This window comes from Thermobia domestica, chromosome 5 (assembly GCF_964235325.1).
Source record: "Thermobia domestica chromosome 5, izTheDome1.hap1.1, whole genome shotgun sequence".
Lineage (NCBI taxonomy): Eukaryota > Metazoa > Arthropoda > Insecta > Zygentoma > Lepismatidae > Thermobia > Thermobia domestica.
This window is the reverse complement of record NC_137458.1, coordinates 126,160,781-126,179,141: the sequence shown is the minus strand read 5'-3', so window position 1 is coordinate 126,179,141 and position 18,361 is coordinate 126,160,781. Positions and strand designations below refer to the sequence as shown.

The 18,361-nt window shown below is 35.9% G+C and overlaps 1 protein-coding gene across 1 annotated transcript in view; it reads left to right on the top strand.

The window, feature by feature from the left end:
- The window catches only part of LOC145685239 (uncharacterized), a 91,508-nt gene extending 73,612 nt beyond the window's left edge, over positions 1 to 17,896 (top strand). The window contains exons 3-5 of the mRNA XM_081757600.1: positions 9,298 to 9,487; positions 12,690 to 13,019; positions 13,203 to 17,896. Coding sequence (XP_081613726.1) covers positions 9,298 to 9,487; positions 12,690 to 13,019; positions 13,203 to 17,896 — 5,214 coding nt within the window. The remainder of the gene's footprint in view (positions 1 to 9,297; positions 9,488 to 12,689; positions 13,020 to 13,202) is intronic.
- Positions 17,897 to 18,361: the final 465 nt, after the last annotated feature.

Below are 18,361 nucleotides of genomic sequence, written 5' to 3'. Positions count from 1 at the left end.
AATACGTAGACATCTTGTGTAGAAAAGTCCATTATGTACGCTTACAAGTGATCAAATATTAAACGACAGTTAAGAAAGTGATACAAGGCGTGTAAATTATTATGAAGATTAACTTTTAAGATAAAACGAACCAGTGACCTCTTACAGTATTGGAACCATGTAGGATTCGATGCTCGAATGCGAATAGGCTATTCGGAGAGGGTGCTTTTCAGCAACATTAGCTTATTATAAAATTTGCCAGGAACTGAGATTCAGATTTAGTATCTATATAAATATCACCTGAAGTGTATATGTTCAACAAACGCCATCACAACTCCACCACCCCGTAACTACATCACAAGTCTCCTAATTGGGAACAGTTAAATAGACACAGACTCTCATATACATGTTACATAAACACAATTACATATACTGTGTATAAATCCGAAAAGATTACTTTATTTCACTTGCTACGAACAGCCTCTAGTTGAACTCTCCCCAAGATAGATTCCTGCCCACACCAGAGACAGCCAGAGCCGTTAAAGAGTGTAATACTATTTATTTATCTTTTTCCATGTACGAGTGCTCAAACAAGTCTCAAACTTTTCTTTCCTTGAAATATAATAATTAACTTATTTTTAACTCAGATTCCAATTATTATTATTATTTGCCTGTTTCATGTTTTATTGTTCACTTCACTAAACTGACAGAAAATATTTTAATAGTTAACTTTTTTTTACTTTCTTTATTCCTTCTTTGTTAAAAGAAAAGTATATAATTCTGGGTAAATGCTAGAATTAGTCTCATTAGTCACGTTCTGAAAAATTATAAATCTTTATTGTTTTTGTGGTTACCTTTAATTGCCTGATGTATGAACGACTTTTTTCGTGCATTTGCTTCAAATTCTTTTTGTGAATAAAAAAAAGAGCCTCATCTTCTCTTTCTTTCTTTGTTCAAGAAAAGAAAAATAGAATAACACCAGGACCAATTTATTAGTTACTTTTAACAAAATATATGGCAAAATAAGTATTATATATGTGTCTATAAATAAAGGAGAATAGGAAATGTGCCTTATTTATTATTTACGTAGTTGACTCATTTTATATTTTTATTTTCGAGGGACATAGAAGACAAGAAAGTGTGGTGATCGTGCAAAAAAGAAACTGAAATTTCATCTCATTTAAACTTTTCTGCCTACATGCAGAGAAAGGATTTGAGTATGTCCGTCCTTTCGTCCTGATATATCTTCACTCGCCTAGAGGCTATATTGTTCAACGTATCAAGACCAAATTTTCAACATTTTTTTTTCTGTTAATAATTACGGTTCTCCAGAGGTTTTGTTTCATATTTAATTCCTACCATTAAAAATTACAGAGCTTGAAGGAGGATAATAATCAGAACTTGTTATTTGCTCGAAAATGGGCTTAAACAATTTTGTTTATCTATCTATTTACTTATATCCATATCTATATCTATCTATGTATCTATCTATCCATATATACAAATGAAAGTCACTATAGTGCTTATATGCTTAGTTGGCAACATTGATTGATAGATGGAAATCCTGGTTGCGGTTTTCGATAATGCCTTTAGTGGGTATTAAGTTGGTTAACTTTCATTTTGATCATTTAAATTGTTTTCAAGCTATTACGTCATTTTTTCCTATGTTTCTATGTATGTTGGACTTCGGAGACTCCTAAGTTTACAACAAAATATAAGCGAATCGAACGACACCCTAGCACCCGTATGAGGTGGGAGGGAGTAACATGTAAAAGTAATCGTAAGGGAGAGATGTTAGAGTAGAATTCATAGTTTTCGGGGTCGCTGAGATGAGTTGACACTCGATACCATTTGAATCCAAGTTCAGCTCACATCGACATGGAAAGCAGAAAGGGTGAAAAATAAAATGTTCAAAATAACCGAAATTAGTATCGAATCCATATTTTTCGTAGTTGCTAATCCGATTGACAACAGTCCTTATGACATTTAACTCTATACAGTACGGGTGTGTCTGGAAGACCCCTACTTATTTCTATGATTTCCAATAGTTTCTGAATGTCAATTACTTTACAGAGATGAAAAGTCACGAGTGCATAACATCTTGCCTCCACGGGAGCCCATGCGCAGTCTAGGTAAATCTTTGCTAGGATAAGATCCCATACACACTGTCTAGGGTTAAGCCTAAGTTTAGTGAAGAACGTACATGTCACCTGGGCCGAGTTATTTATTCCACTCAGCTCTTTATTTTGAAATATTGTGCATAAACATTGTCCGTCCCGTGCGAGATCACACACTTCTGCTAGCCCCTATGAAAGAATGGATGTATGTGTGTGTTTCTGCGTGGGACACTCTATATATTTTGAGATGTCACGAAACTAGAGGAGTGAGAGCAGGCAACACTGCATTTTTAAAAACTACCGTCCTTCAGGAGTAAAGGAATTACATCAGTTGAGTCGTTGCTGTCACAGAGTACACATGGTACAGACGAGTTCTTAGCGAAACATGGAGTTGTCCAGAGAACATGTGAGCGCGATGATCTACTACGATTTCAAAATCGGTTTAAATGAACAAAAAGTCTTGAACGGTTGCAACGCGCATTTGGAGATGAAAGTTTATCACGGGCAACTATATTTCGGTGCACGGGCAACTGTATTTCAGTGGTATAGTGAATTTAAAAGAGGATGGATATCGCTTGGTGATGAGGTACGTGCTGGTAGGTCCTGTTCGTCAATGACTGTTGACAATATTGAGCGAGTGCGACATATGATCAAAAAAGATCCAAGGTGCACCTATCAAGTGATTGAGGCAACCGTTGGTGTTGAACTTGCAACAGTCAATATTCAGTTTTACATGATCATCTCCATATGAAAAAAAAAATGTTAGTCGTTTGATATCCCATACACTGAACAATTTCCAAAAGGCAGAGCGAGTAAGAATTGCGCGGGAAACATTAGAAATGTTAAATAATGGTGGTCATCGTATTCTGTCTAAATTTGTGACAGGTGATGAAACATATATTCCATATTTCAATGTTCCTACCCGCCAGGAGATCCGTGTGTGGGTTCTCGAAGATGACCCAACTCCAACAATGGCGAAGAAAGTTATGAATGCAGTTTTCCTTCGTAATACAGACTTAGTGAAAGCAGTTAAGCTTGAAGAGCAACGTACAGTTACAGCCACCTAGTACACCACAAACTGTTTACCTGCAGTGCTTGAGTCAGTCAGGATTCGTCGATTAATGTTGCATCACGACATTGCATCGTCGCACACGGAATAGCAAACAGTTGACTTTTTACGTCAAAATAAAGTGAAAGTCATTCTATATCCGCCCTACTCGCCGGATTTGGCCATATGTGATTTCTGGTTGTTCTTTAATCTTTAAAAAAATTGTACGTGGTCGACATTTCACGACGGAAAAAGAGATCGATGAGGCAATTCATTACTTTTTGAGAGCATTCCCAAAGGTGACTGCTTCGTCTTTCAGTTGTGGAAGCTTCGGTTACAAAAGTGCATTGATATCGGTGGGGATTACATTGAACATAAATAAACCTATTTGCTTCACACGCCTTGTAGTTTTCTTATATCTCAAAATATATAGCATGACCGTCGTATATGTTTATAGGGAAAAGGTGCCAGAGTGTTCCAAAATTTATAACAAAATTAGAGTATGTTAAGGATTTGTATCATGATATTTCATTGAAATGCACATCCTAACGGAGATAGGGATTCAAAAATTTCCATAAACCGAAGAACAAGCACTTTACTTACACGAGACTATTCCGATTTAGTTAATTCAATTGCTGAAAATGATTGCTAGCACTGGACTCAGCACCAAAAGAAACAGAGAAAAGGGGGTGTTTAGTGGAAGACGTATACAGGGTGGGAGATAAATGAGGACAAAGTGCGAAGATAGAACGTAGAAAATGTCTAGATGTGCCATGTTTATTTTAAAACTAGTAGAGGGATTGAGACCAATTGTTGAATATGAGAAAGGCATACAGTGCTCCACTGAAGAGGCGTAATGTGAATCATGAGGAGCATCTGTAAAGCAGCCATATTGGAATTAGCACAAAAAGAACATACGGGAAAGGGGTCATGTGACATGGCTTTTGTGACACTCCATCTATTGAAAACAATAGTGGCAATACAATTTGAGACCTCTGTATACAACTGTTATGGATCTTCAGAATGATTATGTGGTTGATACAAAAGTGGAAACAACAGTGGGCACATTTGAAAAATGATAAAGATGGACAATCGGGCTTGTCACAGTTATCGCCGGTATTGAAATTGAATCGGTAGTAGACAGGTATTGTAAATGCGCCAGATGCTGTTTGAAAATAGCATATCTAACCATAGCTTGAAACCTTGGTGCTGTAAACTGGAAGTGGGTGAATGATTGCAAGTTAATAAACTTGTCTCGTTGCCATATATGAAGTCAGATGACGGAAGAACGGTGTCTGTTATATATTTTTCGAAAATATTATCCGGACAGAAAAGTACATCCAGTGGTTGAGTGACGACAACCATCAGGGATAAGGAGTCGGTTAAGTTCAACATTGGTCTCTTTCTGTACCAACTCTTCATCTTTATTGGTTCTCCATGAATCAACGAGGAGCAGCAGTTTTGTCTGATCTATAGAATTCCAGGAAACGCCAATCATGAACTCTTTCAGGTTGTCCTTGGTCTCAAATTGTATTGACCACTATTGATTTCAATAGACGGTGTGCGTCAAGAGCCCTATGTCACATGACATCTTTCCCATATATTTTTCTTGAGCTAAGTTCAACATGGCGACTTTTCAGATGTCCCCCATGGTTCACATTACGCGTATTCAGTGGAGCACTATATCCATTTCTCATATCCAACATTTGATCTCAATCCCTCTACTCGTTTCAAAATTAACGTGGCATTTCTATACATTTTCCACGTTCTATCTTCCCACTTTGGTCTCATTTATCTCCCACCCTGTATACGGTCTGCCACTAAACACCTTCTTTTTTCCTGTTTCTTTTGGAGTTGAATCCAGTGCTAGCAATCACTTTCAGCTATTGAATTAACTAAATTGGAATGGTCCCTTGTGAGTTATTTATAAACATGGAAAGTTCAATTATATTTTAAAAATAAATACGCATATGTATAGGTCGAATTAAGTAGTACTTAGATTGAACATAGCATCTGTATTGTTCTCCCAAATTTCGAACCACTCTCCCACCGGTCTAGTGGCTAGCGCGGGCGCGTGGTCCCGGGTTTTCATTTCCTGTGGAAGAGGAGAGCAGTAAAATTTGGAACCCATTACGGTAGTTCAGATTCTACCTTAAACTGTAGGTCTAAATCTTATACAGCTTCGATCATCCTTGTTCGGCGCTTGTGATAAAGTTATTTATATTTCTTAAATAGGTAAAAATATGTCTTTAACATTTAAAGCGCGACGAACCCATTTTTTTTTAACTTTCCGATCTTCATGACAAAATACAGAAGGTTCTCATGCCTAAACCTTTCTTTATATATACTACGTATAGTGAGGAAAATGTAGTGTCACTTGCGGCCATGGACAAAATTCCTTTTCAAGAGCATTAGATGCGGCCATGTATCTGGAAAAAAAAAAACTTGAAACAGATGAGTTATTTGCAGCCATTACAACTATTAGGTTCAATTTGATTTCATTCGATTCATTATGAATACACAAAAATTTGATACATTTTCCTGTAACAAGAATGCAAAACATAATAATAATAATAATAATAATAATAATAATAATAATAATAATAATAATAATAATAATAATAATAATAATAATAATAATAATAATAGGTATTTTGCCATTATTGCGGTCATTTGCCGCAACTTAGGACCTCCCATGCCCCACGATCTTCAGATAACCTCTTCACATACGATTTTTCTGTTTTGATATCGTCCATAAATTGCACCGTTCACAAATTTTCTGTAAAATTATAGGAAAGTAATACGTCGTTCCTTACTTGGTAAGAACATCAAACAAACCGTATGATAACATTTGAATGTTTAAAAATAGAAACTAATACAAATTATCAATATCAGCTATTTAGATATTTACGATATTCTTGCAAGACAATAAATCATGATTTTAGAGCTGCTGTGATTCTTTTTCTAAGTACTTCTTCTTAACAAATAAAAGGATTGGTCACTCAGTGACAAATAAATAAAATTATACTTATTAGTACCTCAATGGTTTTTATTTACTATGTTGTTTCACTAGGGTGATACATTGCAGGATATGTATTAAAGAACGTCGTGGCGCTGTTCCTATTTACACGTTCCTTCGTTCATTTAACTAGCTTTTCTAACAACACCGGAGTATTATTTGAAAACTATATGATTAACACTTTCTTATTTAACTCCGCTGAATCAAACTGGTAACTACAGGCCTGTGTTAACCGTAACATCGGACCCTAGCATGCTTGATTTGCGATGTAGCGTCTCTTTCAGCATTGAAGCTATACGAGACATGGATACGAACCACATGAACTCCCATTGGGAATAGAATCCGCCGAATTCGCGTACACTAGCCATATGGCCACGAGGGAACTCTCTGGTCCTTTGGAGTTGGCATAACATGCTAAAGAAGTAATCATGCTGAAACCACTGACATGTGTTAAAATTGAGTCTATTAACATCATCATTGTTTCACTGTGTAGAACAAGGGGAAAATTCAAAAGAAGAATTGCTAGAACATTGAATATCCCATTCCGAGAGTATTAGGCGGATTTGGAATAGGGCAAACAGGAATTCCTGTTCGCTAACATCTACTATACTGAAATAAATTGGTGACAGAGCTTTAGACAAAAGAGGTATAGGCCAAACAAGAAGACACCTCTTCAACGTACTGTATTGAGAAACCGATTGGACATGATTGATATTTCAATACAATTGTGACCAATTATTTTTGTATGGAAGTTCGAAGTGACTATGTGAAAAGAGTTCAATGAAACTTCTATTGCTCTCACTCAAGATAAATGATAAGATTGATTTTTGTTACTCACTTATTAATCCATTACTTCGTCGTTCGATTCTTTGTTCAGGTAGATAATTCCTTAGAATTTATAATGAAGTGGACATTTCCTTGTCTATATCTGCAAAGCCACTAAAGTGAAGCAGTAAATTACATATACGCTAGTATACATTTTATCAGATCATCTTAGTCTTTTTGAAATGTATGTAACAATTTTTTAAAAGTCTGAAAATGCTTCTCATGCACTTAGTACTTCAATGTGGCTTCTCATAATCTTTAATTTTGCTGTGACAACCACCATTAAGCACAGTCTGTGAAAAATAGTGACGAGTGAGATTTAACAGATATTTTAACCAAAAAACGATGATGTTATTAGTACTGTTCTCTTAGGTTGTACGGCTATGCAATGGCCTGTTTTTAACCGACTTCGAAAAATAATTAAATAAATAAATAAATAAATAAAAGTAAAGAAAGAATGAATGAAAGAAAAGATTCTCAATTCAGCCCGTTTATATAGTATACTGTATGTTTCTGGTATTTCAAGCTTAACTTCAGTACGTGTGTGGATTTTGATGTTTTTAAGGAAGAAACCTAGGGATCTTATATAAATTTCTTTAGAATTTGATGGAGGTAATCTTTGGAACTAGACTATGAAACACCTTAACAGATGCTCGGTTAATTACGGCAAAGTATCATGTTTATAGGCAACCATAAGTTCTCTAAAGTGGTGATGGTTGCATAACTGCCTACGGTTGTACTGCAAAGTTGCAGAACACTTCATAGTACATTATACTGTCTTTGTTGTTTGTAATTTTCTGAACAGAAGGTTACGTGTGAAAAATTGGTTAAAATTTTTAGGAAAAAATATAGTTATTTAGCCTCAAACAAAATTTTTGTAGTCTTAGAGTAGTGTTTGAGTAAAATTCAAACATTGCACTTCATTACAAAACAATATTGATGGATCTTTCAAGAATTCATATTTCAAAGAACTTAAAGAAAAAGAGCGGTTTACATTGCTAACGAATCCATTCTTGGAGTTACCTTCTAAGAGGGGTGCTATTTAAGTAAGTACCGTTTTGAAATTCGTCTATTGCAGCGCTGCGGTCAGCATTGCAAGCATGCACGCTGTGTACCTACACCTGCTGACGAGCCACAGGCGCCACTACGGAAACATTAGACGGTGTTTTTTTTTTTAGTAGTAGTAGTAGTAGTTGAAATGTCTTTACCGGTTGAGAATTCCAGTGACTGTGAAGTATGCGCTGTGATTCCTTTTCCTAGTACTAAAGACATGAAAACAGCTGAAATTTATTCACAGATTAGTGAAGTGTATGGAGAAAACATTGTGAGCGATAGATTAGTACGGAAATGAGTTAGATCTCTTAAACCGCACAGATGTTAATGATGAGAAATGAAATGGGTGGCCTTCTGTCATCACTGAAGACTTGGTGCAGAAAGTTTAGAAAATATTAAAGAGAGCAGACGCTTTATGACTTTCTCATTATCTCATAAGTTTTCTCAAGTTTCAAGAAGTCTTCTCGATTAAATTATGACTCAACGCTAGGGGTGTTCGGAATTGAGATTTTAATTCCGGAATTCGGAATGTCGATAATTCCGAAATTTTTTGGAATTCCGTTTTTCAGAATCTCGGAATTTTGGAATTTTCGGAATCTCGGAATTCCGGAATTTCGAAATTCCTAGATCCTGGAATTCCGAGATTCCGAAAATTCCGGAATTCCGATCTACCGAAATTTCCGATGGAGTTTTGAGATTCCGGAATTCCGATCTTTCGAAGTTTCAGATCTTGTTTCGAGATTCTGATCTTCCGAAATTTCGGATCGTGTTCCAAGATTTCGGGATTCCGAACTTCCGAAATTTGCGATGAAGTTCCGGAATTCCGATTTTCCGAAATCAAATCTATTAGAGGCTTTAAATGTTAGTATAGATATGTGGGAAATACCAACTGAAAATGTTCGTTGTGTAACAACAGTAGTGCTAATATTGTAAATGCCATTGTTGACTTGAGCGATTTCCAACATTTGAGCTGTTTCGGCCATACTTTGAATATTAGAGTAAACAAACTACAGGGACCCTGCAGCCCTTGAGCTACAGGGACCTTCGGAAACAGACAAATTATGAGTCAAAGCAGGAAAATGAGACATGCTCTGCAAGAAGAGTAAGATGCATTAGGCCTCCTGCGTAAAATACTTCCGTCATGCGCGCCAACAAGATGATTGTTTACTCTCCCTTTGATGCTGGTAGTTTTAACACACCAAGAAGAAATAGCAAAAGTTCTGTCTCAAATAATACATAAAAATCTTATCCTTCAGAACGAAGAAACAGAATTATTAACTATGATTATGTCTCTATTATCGTCCTTACAAATGCTTTGTGACAGTATGTCAGCAGAAACATCTGTTACAGCGTCGGACATATGGTCGTCATATGAACAAATTTCAAAAGATTTTCAAGTCGAAGAATCTCAACAGATGGACGATATATCAGAACAAGATAAAGCAAGTACGCAGGAAACACATTTTTCACTGTATGGCTCTTTGACTGAAGAGAGAGGTAGTGAACAGATCTTAGAAGCAGCACTCAAAGATGAAAGAAGCATGAGAATGGAAATTTTATCTCCTCTGAAATTCGAGAAGGATGAAGGAACCAGAATTATGTTGAAAATTTGTGCTTTCTTAGATCTCAGGTTTAAAGAAGATAATTTTGGTACAAATATTGAGATAACAAAAGGTAGAGTACTGTATAAGTTGAGACTTATTCCAGCAGGAACTCCTAAAAATATAATCGAAGGAATATTGGTACTAAAAGATTAGGCAGTTGCCTAAAACGAAGGAAATTTGGTGACAGGATAAAGAAGGCAGTCAAATAGAATAATTGAACCTGTAACTAAGCCTTAGGGGTGCAGATTTGGAGGAAGAGCCACTACTTTGGTGGAATAATCATTCCCACCATCTTTCAAGATTAACAAAATTAGGGAGAAAATATTTGTGTACACAAATAATCTTACCGCTGAGCATGCTGGACAGTTAATAGTTTTGTCCATGAACAAAGCTATTGTTCCAAAAACATTTTAAAATACTATTGAATATAAGCTAAATTTTCTCATTGTTTCACATCTCTGGCTTAGTACAACAGGGGATTCATAAATCAACACGAAGTACAGAGTCCAACATAATTATTCTAACATAAACATGTTTACTAAGTTTATCATTTCTATAGATGTGCAAAGAAAGTAGACAAAACTACAACTGCTACAAAATAAAGTTGAGTCTTCTACTAAATATATAAACTCATGAAAAGCATCGGATACTTATTTCCACTACCAGAAAGGATGAAAATAGTTTGTTTACATCTGGATATCAGCATTCAACAGAGAACAGCTAGTAATTAGTTATGTTCCCCTTTCTATGGATTACTACGATAATTTTTTTTGAACATGACTGTATTTTTTTGTGGTGACTGAAGAGTTCATATTTCTCCACTCTGAAGAAGTTCTTTCAGATGGTCCTTACTTCTAATGTGATGTTTCCTAACACGATCTTCGAGCTCGTTCCAGACGTTCTCTATAGGATTTAAATCTGGTGATTGGGTCGGTATCTTTAAAGTGTGAGGAGTGTTATACATCATCCAAAGCCTCATAATTTCCGCAGTATACTTTGGATCATTGTCCTGATGGAAGTAATAACCATTTCCCAATTCTAGCTTCTGTGCACCCCTCTTAAGATTGTTTTCAAGAATCCTCTTGTATTCAAACTTGTCCATGATTCCATCTATGAGCACCAGTTCCCCAACGCCATGAAGCCATAAAGCAGCATACCATCACACTGTTGCCTCCATGTTTCACTGTAGCTACCATGTTCTTAGCTGTATTTGGTAGCCTCCACACTGTAACACGTCCATCATCCTTGTATAAGTAGAATTTGTTTTTATCCGACCAGAGAACGTGATCTCAGAATTCTGTTGGCTTCCCCTATACAGGTTAATACATTTTAGACCCTTTTTCTGATTCAAACAATTGACATATGGTTTCCTCCTAGGAACACTGGCATTGTAACCGGCACTATGTAAAACCCGTTCAACTGTTCTTGTGTGCATCACAGTGCCAGAATTTTGTTCAAGGCTTCCTCTAATCTCAGATGCCGGATTCTGCTTGTTTGGCTCCTGTCTCTAGTAGTAAGTTTAGAAGGAGCGGCATATCTCAGCTTATTCACAACACTATTAGTCTGTTTGAAGCGCTGCATGATGGAGAACACCGTGATGTTGCTTCTGTTGACTGTACTATCAATTTCGGAGAGGGGTTTGTGTTGTTTGTAAGATTAATTACAACATTTCTCTCTTTGACTGTTGTCTCCTTACCTTTACACTCCACGTCACTTGTAAATGTTTAACTCTACACCACAATTGCGAGCTGCTGTTGCGAGTATGAATGCAACGATTGTGTGATGGGGGTATAAAACATGCATCCAGTCATGTGTCTACTAGTTTGGAGACGTTATGTCGTCCTATAAGTGAGACCGCGTGTTAAATACATGCATTATGATATTTTAAAATATAGTTTCGAAGACACACAATGGTAACGTTTATATGTTTACAAATTCAACACTACTAAGTAAATATGATGTATGTTGTTTATAATACATACAATGTAAACAAAGTATTAATTATATTATTACAATACTTCTGTCGGTCTCTGTATCTATTTTTTCTTATTTTCAAAGGTACGGTAAATTTAAGCTATTGAGAAGTGTATAGTTATCACTGCATTAGTCATTATCACTGCATAGATGTATCTGTATATTATTCAAATAACATTTTCTTAGATTTCATAATGTTAATACATTATTTGAATATAATATTTCAATTAATATATTTCTTAAGTTTCATAATATTTCGTATTTAAAACGTTGTTTGTACAGTATAACATTTTCTTAGTTTTCTAGTGTTACGCATTAAATATGCGTAATATATATTGTTATTATGTTATTTGTATAACATTTCCTTATGTTTCATCATGATAAGTACTTTTTATTTTAATTTGTAGTTAATGTGCATTTCTATTCTGTCTTTTATATATGTCTTAGTGTTAAGTCTTATATTATGTAGTAATATTTTTAAGAACTGGAAACACTGTTTTTACGAAATTTAGATTTCATTTGTTATTCAAGATGGAAAGTGTTGAAGAGAGAAGGTGCATAAGGCACGAGGCACGAACATTTCTTCCAGAATTGTAAAGTTAAGTTTGTTATTTAAGTGCAATGAACACAGTGAAGTTATTATATGTACTTTGTGGTTTATTTTAAGTGTTAGTTGAAAACCAGCGATTACTAAGGTACAATAAAAACTAAAAACAAGTATTGGAAGTTTCCATTGTTAGAAGACAGTCCATTACCAGTTAAGTAAATGGCGAACATTTAAGAACGTAAGCATAAAGAGTTTTTTTGGTCCTCCAGTGCCGAATGGAGGAAGTGTTGTGCCAAGAAAAATAATAAGTGAATCATTCAAACATTCATATTGACTATGTGTGTGTAAAGACAGTGAGTGTTAAGAATCAGAAGCAAAATTGACCTAGTGGACTTATCACGTACGCGCCTACGCATTCAGCTGTGCATTGCAATCTGAAGAAAACAAAGGCGCAATGTAGCAGTCACGTAGCTAAGTATATTTTTTTGTTTCTTTTACTTGTGTAAAGGTCTGTTGTTATAAGGACTTCAGGTAGATATATCACAAGCAATGGATTCAAATACTAATTCTCTTATAAAGGCAAGAGGCCTAGCTAAAGCGTCCCTTACAAGAATGAAAACATTTGTTGAACAATTTGGAGCAGACGGTGATGTAATGCAAATTAAAGTTAGGTGTGCACGTTTACCCAATATATTCAAAGAATATGATGAAGTGCAAAAACAGCTTGAATTAAAGGACGAAAACGATGAATACACACAGGATAGAGAGCTGTTTGAAGCTACTTACTACGATACTCTTGCAAAGATGACGTCAATTGTTGAAACAGCTGAGAAGGCTAGTAGTAGCAATAGAAGTTCGTCAGATGATTCAACCGCGAATACAGGGTGTCTAAAATTACCAGTCATAAAGCTACCAACATTTAAAGGTCAAGTTATAGATTTCAGACATTTTCATGATACTTTCAGTAGTTTGGTTGTAAACAATCAGAGTTTAGATGATATTCAAAGATTTCATTATTTGTTGTCCTCATTATCAGGTGAAGCAAGCAAATTAGTTGAGAATATACCAGTAACAGGTGAAAATTTCAAACTTGCTTGGGAAATGATATGCAAAAGGTATAATAATCCAAAGCTAATAGCAACTGCTCATGTAAAGGCATTGTTTTCATTACCGACTGTCAGTAAAGATTCAGTGGCGGACTTAAGGACATTATTAAATCAAACTACAAGTAACGTAAATGCACTTAAGGCGTTACAGTTAGATACTCCTTTGGAGGATATATTGTTATCACACCTAGTTTTGGAAAAGCTAGATGAACAAACACGTAAAGACTTCGAAAATCAAACAAATAGGGAACAGTTTGCTAGTTTAGAAGAACTTCATGTATTTTTAGAAAATAAATGCCAGGCCTTAGAATTGGTAAAATCTACGCAATCAAAGTCGCATTTCAGTAAATCCAATGTTGTCAAGGAAGTAAAAAATGCTAGACAATCTTATGTAAGTACTAATGTTTTGTGTTCGTTCTGTCAACAAAGTCATGCGTTGCACAAGTGTAATGAGTTTCAGAAATTAAGTGTATCCAAAAGATTAAGTTTTGCGAAACAGAACAAGCTTTGTTTTAATTGTTTGAAAGTTGTCAACCATGTAGCGAAAGATTGTTCGCTAAGTGCATGCAAAATATGTAATCTCAAGCATCACACGTTATTGCATAGTGATTTTAAGAAATCAAAGCCTAATCATGCTGTAAGTGTTGAAAATGATTCTGTTACGGAACCTGTAGGTGAAAAGTCAATGTCTCGAGGACAGGAAGTTATTAATACTAGTACTTATTGCTCTGTGAAGCCTAAAAGTAATGTGCGTGTTTTACTTTCAACTGCAGTTGTTCAAGTTAAAGATTGCAATGGTAAATTACATATGGTTAGGGCTTTGCTTGATAGTTGTTCCCAATCTCATTTTGCAACAGAATCTCTCATTCAAAGGTTAAAATTAAAGAAATTTCCTATCAATGTTCCTGTACAAGGTATTAATAATGTAAGTTGCAACGTTAAATACGGAAGTAAGTTACAAGTATTCTCTGCTGTAAGTGATTTTAGTGTAGATGTTGAGTGTTTTGTATTGCCCAAAATAGCGGGAAATTTACCTGATGCTGATATTGACATTAAAGAATGGAACTTTCCACTGAATTTACAGTTAGCGGATCCTAATTTCAACAAGTCTGGTAAGATTGATTTGTTGTTAGGTGCTGGAATTTTCTTTAGTCTACTCAAAGCAGGACAACAGGTGCGTCCAGGAGCATTTCCAGTTCTCCAAAATACAGAGTTAGGATGGATAGTTTCAGGACAATATCAGACGCCAAAGCACAACAACTTCACGCCAGAACATCGAACATTCTTTTTGCACAACAACGATGATTTAAGCCATCAGCTGCAGAAGTTTTGGAAAATAGAAGATATTCAAGAAACTCCTTTATCCAAAGAAGAAAGGGAGTGCGAAGAACATTTTATCGCAAACACCAGAAGACATTCAACAGGACGCTTTATAGTGAGACTGCCATTCAAACAAGAAGTGACCCAGTTAGGTGATTCTTATAAGACAGCTGTTCAGCGTTTACAACAACTAGAAAAAAGGTTAAATAGATGCCCCAAGTTACGCACAGATTATGTGGCATTCCTTGAAGAGTATGAAGCTTTGGAACATATGAAGGAAGTAGAAGGCAACTCTAATATTACTCAAGGATATTACTTGCCTCATCATCCATTTATTAAGGAAGCTAGTACTACTACGAAGACTAGAGTAGTATTTGATGCATCCGCATGCTCAACTAGTGGCATTTCACTCAACGATGTTCTCAAAGTTGGTCCAACTGTGCAAGACGATTTGCAGTCAATTATATTAAGATTTCGCACCTACCCTACAGCTTTTACTGCAGATATAGAGAAGATGTATCGACAGATTTTGATTGATGAGCGTGACTGTAAATTCCAGAAGATCTTGTGGAGAAGATCAGAAGAAGAACCCATTAAGGTATATGAGTTAAAGACTGTCACATACGGAACAGCCTCAGCACCTTTCCTTGCTACTCGCTGTCTCCAGCAATTAAGTGCAAAAGAAGCTTGTGAACATCCGAAGGCAGCTCAAATTCTCAAGAATGACTTCTATATTGACGATTGTATTTCAGGGGTCGAAAGTTTGGAGGAAGCTTTAAAGATAAAGAACGAATTAATACAAATGCTACAAAAGGGTGGTTTTTTGCTAAGAAAGTGGTGTTCCAACAGTACTGAGTTATTGGAATCCATCTCTGAAGAATTGAGAGAAACACAACTTCCATTACGCTTAGACGATAAGGGTCAAATCAAAACATTAGGATTACTTTGGCATCCAGCAACTGATCAACTTCAAGTGATGAATGGATTCACTCTAAATCAAAGGTCGAATAATAATTTAACAAAACGCAAGATGTTGGGTATTATTGCTTCAATCTTTGATCCGTTGGGAATTGTTAGTCCAATAACAATCGTATGTAAGATAATTCTTCAAGATCTGTGGCAAGCAGGATTGGAGTGGGATGAAACACTTCCTAAAGAACTACAGCAAAGATGCAAGACAGTACTTGAATTCATTCCTTCATTATCAGATATCAGTGTAGACAGAATGGTTCTTCAGTTGGGTACCTTGATAGACATTCAAGTTCACGCTTTCTCAGACGCTTCAGAAAAGGCTTATGGGACATGTGTGTATTTAAGATCCGTCAGCAAGGATGGTCAAGTTACTTCGAAGTTATTATGTGCTAAGTCCAAAGTGGCGCCCATAAAGAAGATTTCCCTGCCTCGCTTAGAGTTATGTGCGGCAGTGTTATCAGCAAAACTTGTCAAAAAGGTAACTAAGGCATTAAAACAACGAATATCCCAGGTGTATATGTGGACAGATTCTATGGTGGTCTTAGCATGGTTAAGAGCAAGTCCAAATAGATGGAAAACATTTGTTGGCAATCGAGTTGCTGAGGTACAAGAAGTGGGAGGAGAATGGAGACACGTCGCTTCAAGTGAAAATCCTGCAGATATTATATCAAGGGGAACAAGTCCTGATAAGTTAATACATAATAATTTGTGGTGGAACGGTCCTCAGTGGTTACAGTGTTCTTCACTTGATTGGCCTAAGACGGAGCCTGCCCCACTCAGAGAGATTCCTGAACAGAAGAAATTAAAATCAAGTTACTTAGTGACAACTCAAGATAATAGTATGATCGAAAGATTCTCTACTTCGAACAAACTTCAGAGAGTCTTGGCTTATTGCATGCGGTTTTTCAAGAATGCTAAAGTAGAAGCATCGAGAAGAAATGTAGACGCTCTTACTTTGGAAGAAATTGAAGAAGTTTTAATCAGACTAATACGAGAAGTTCAAAGTTCAGTTTATGCTAAGGAAATGGCTGATCTTAAAGAAAGTGGAAGAGTTAGCAATAAGAGCAAACTCTTGTCTCTCAATCCTTTCATATGTGATCAACAATTACTAAGAGTTGGTGGAAGATTAAAAATGTCTGAACTTGAATTTGACGCTAAACATCAAATTATTCTACCACCAGATCATCACCTAACAAGACTAATTATGGAACATGAACATAGGCGATTGCTACATTCTGGATGTCAGTTAATGCTAGCATCACTAAGGCAAAGGTATTGGATACCTAATGGTAAAAATGCCATCAAGAAAGTTATTAGAAGGTGTATTACATGTCAAAGATTAAAGGCGTCTGGACCAGAACAATTAATGGGACAACTACCAAAACATAGAGTAGAACTAACAAGACCTTTCACAAATTCTGGAATTGACTTTGCCGGTCCTATTTACATTAAAACTGGTACCAGAAGGTCAAAAACAAAGGTGAAGTGCTACATTGCAGTGTTTGTGTGTTTAGCAACAAAGGCTATCCATCTCGAAGTTGTGAGTGATCTTACTAGTCAGGCATTTTTAGCTGCTTTGAGAAGATTCATATCTCGTCGAGGTAAATGCAAGCATATCTATAGCGACAATGGAACTACGTTCATTGGTGCCAACAAGGAACTTCAAGAAGTCGAAAAGTTGTTGCATACAGCTGACCATCAAGAAAGGATTAAGAATTTTGCAACTACTGAAGGAATCCAATGGCATTTTATTCCGCCATATTCGCCCAACTTCGGTGGTCTTTGGGAGGCTGCAGTTAAGTCCTTTAAATACCACTTAAGAAGAGTCATGGGAATGTCATATCTCACGTTTGAAGAGTTAACAACATTAACCACACAAATAGAAGCTTGCTTAAATTCGAGACCTCTTGTAGCATTATCCAATGATCCTAATGATCCAGTAGCATTAACTCCTGGTCATTTTCTTATTGGTCAACCATTGACAGCGCTACCAGAACGAGACTTACATCACGAGAAGATTAGTTCAATTCAAAGATGGCAAAGGATCCAACAACAATTTCAACAGTTTTGGAGAAGATGGTATATGGAATATTTGTCACAACTACAAGGAAGAAATAAGTGGAAGAGAAGCTGTGCAAACATACAGCCAGGTCAATTGGTGGTTCTCAAAGAAGATAAGCTACCTCCTCTATCGTGGAAATTGGGAGTCATCACTGAAGTGCATTCTGGACCTGACGGTTTGGTTCGAGTGGCTACTGTTAGAACTTCCAATGGTTTATATAAACGCTCAATTAGAGGACTTTGTGTTTTACCAAATAATGATGAATCGTAATGTCATTCATGTTAAAGTATATTTATTTCCTGTTTTAGTCTATTTTATTTGTTGTTATGTAAAGTTTGTTTTCTTTTCTTTTTTTAAAAAAAAAGGTCTCTAGCCCTTTTTTGGCGGGCGGCATGTTAAGTCTTATATTATGTAGTAATATTTTTAAGAACTGGAAACACTGTTTTTACGAAATTTAGATTTCATTTGTTATTCAAGATGGAAAGTGTTGAAGAGAGAAGGTGCATAAGGCACGAGGCACGAACATTTCTTCCAGAATTGTAAAGTTAAGTTTGTTATTTAAGTGCAATGAACACAGTGAAGTTATTATATGTACTTTGTGGTTTATTTTAAGTGTTAGTTGAAAACCAGCGATTACTAAGGTACAATAAAAACTAAAAACAAGTATTGGAAGTTTCCATTGTTAGAAGACAGTCCATTACCAGTTAAGTAAATGGCGAACATTTAAGAACGTAA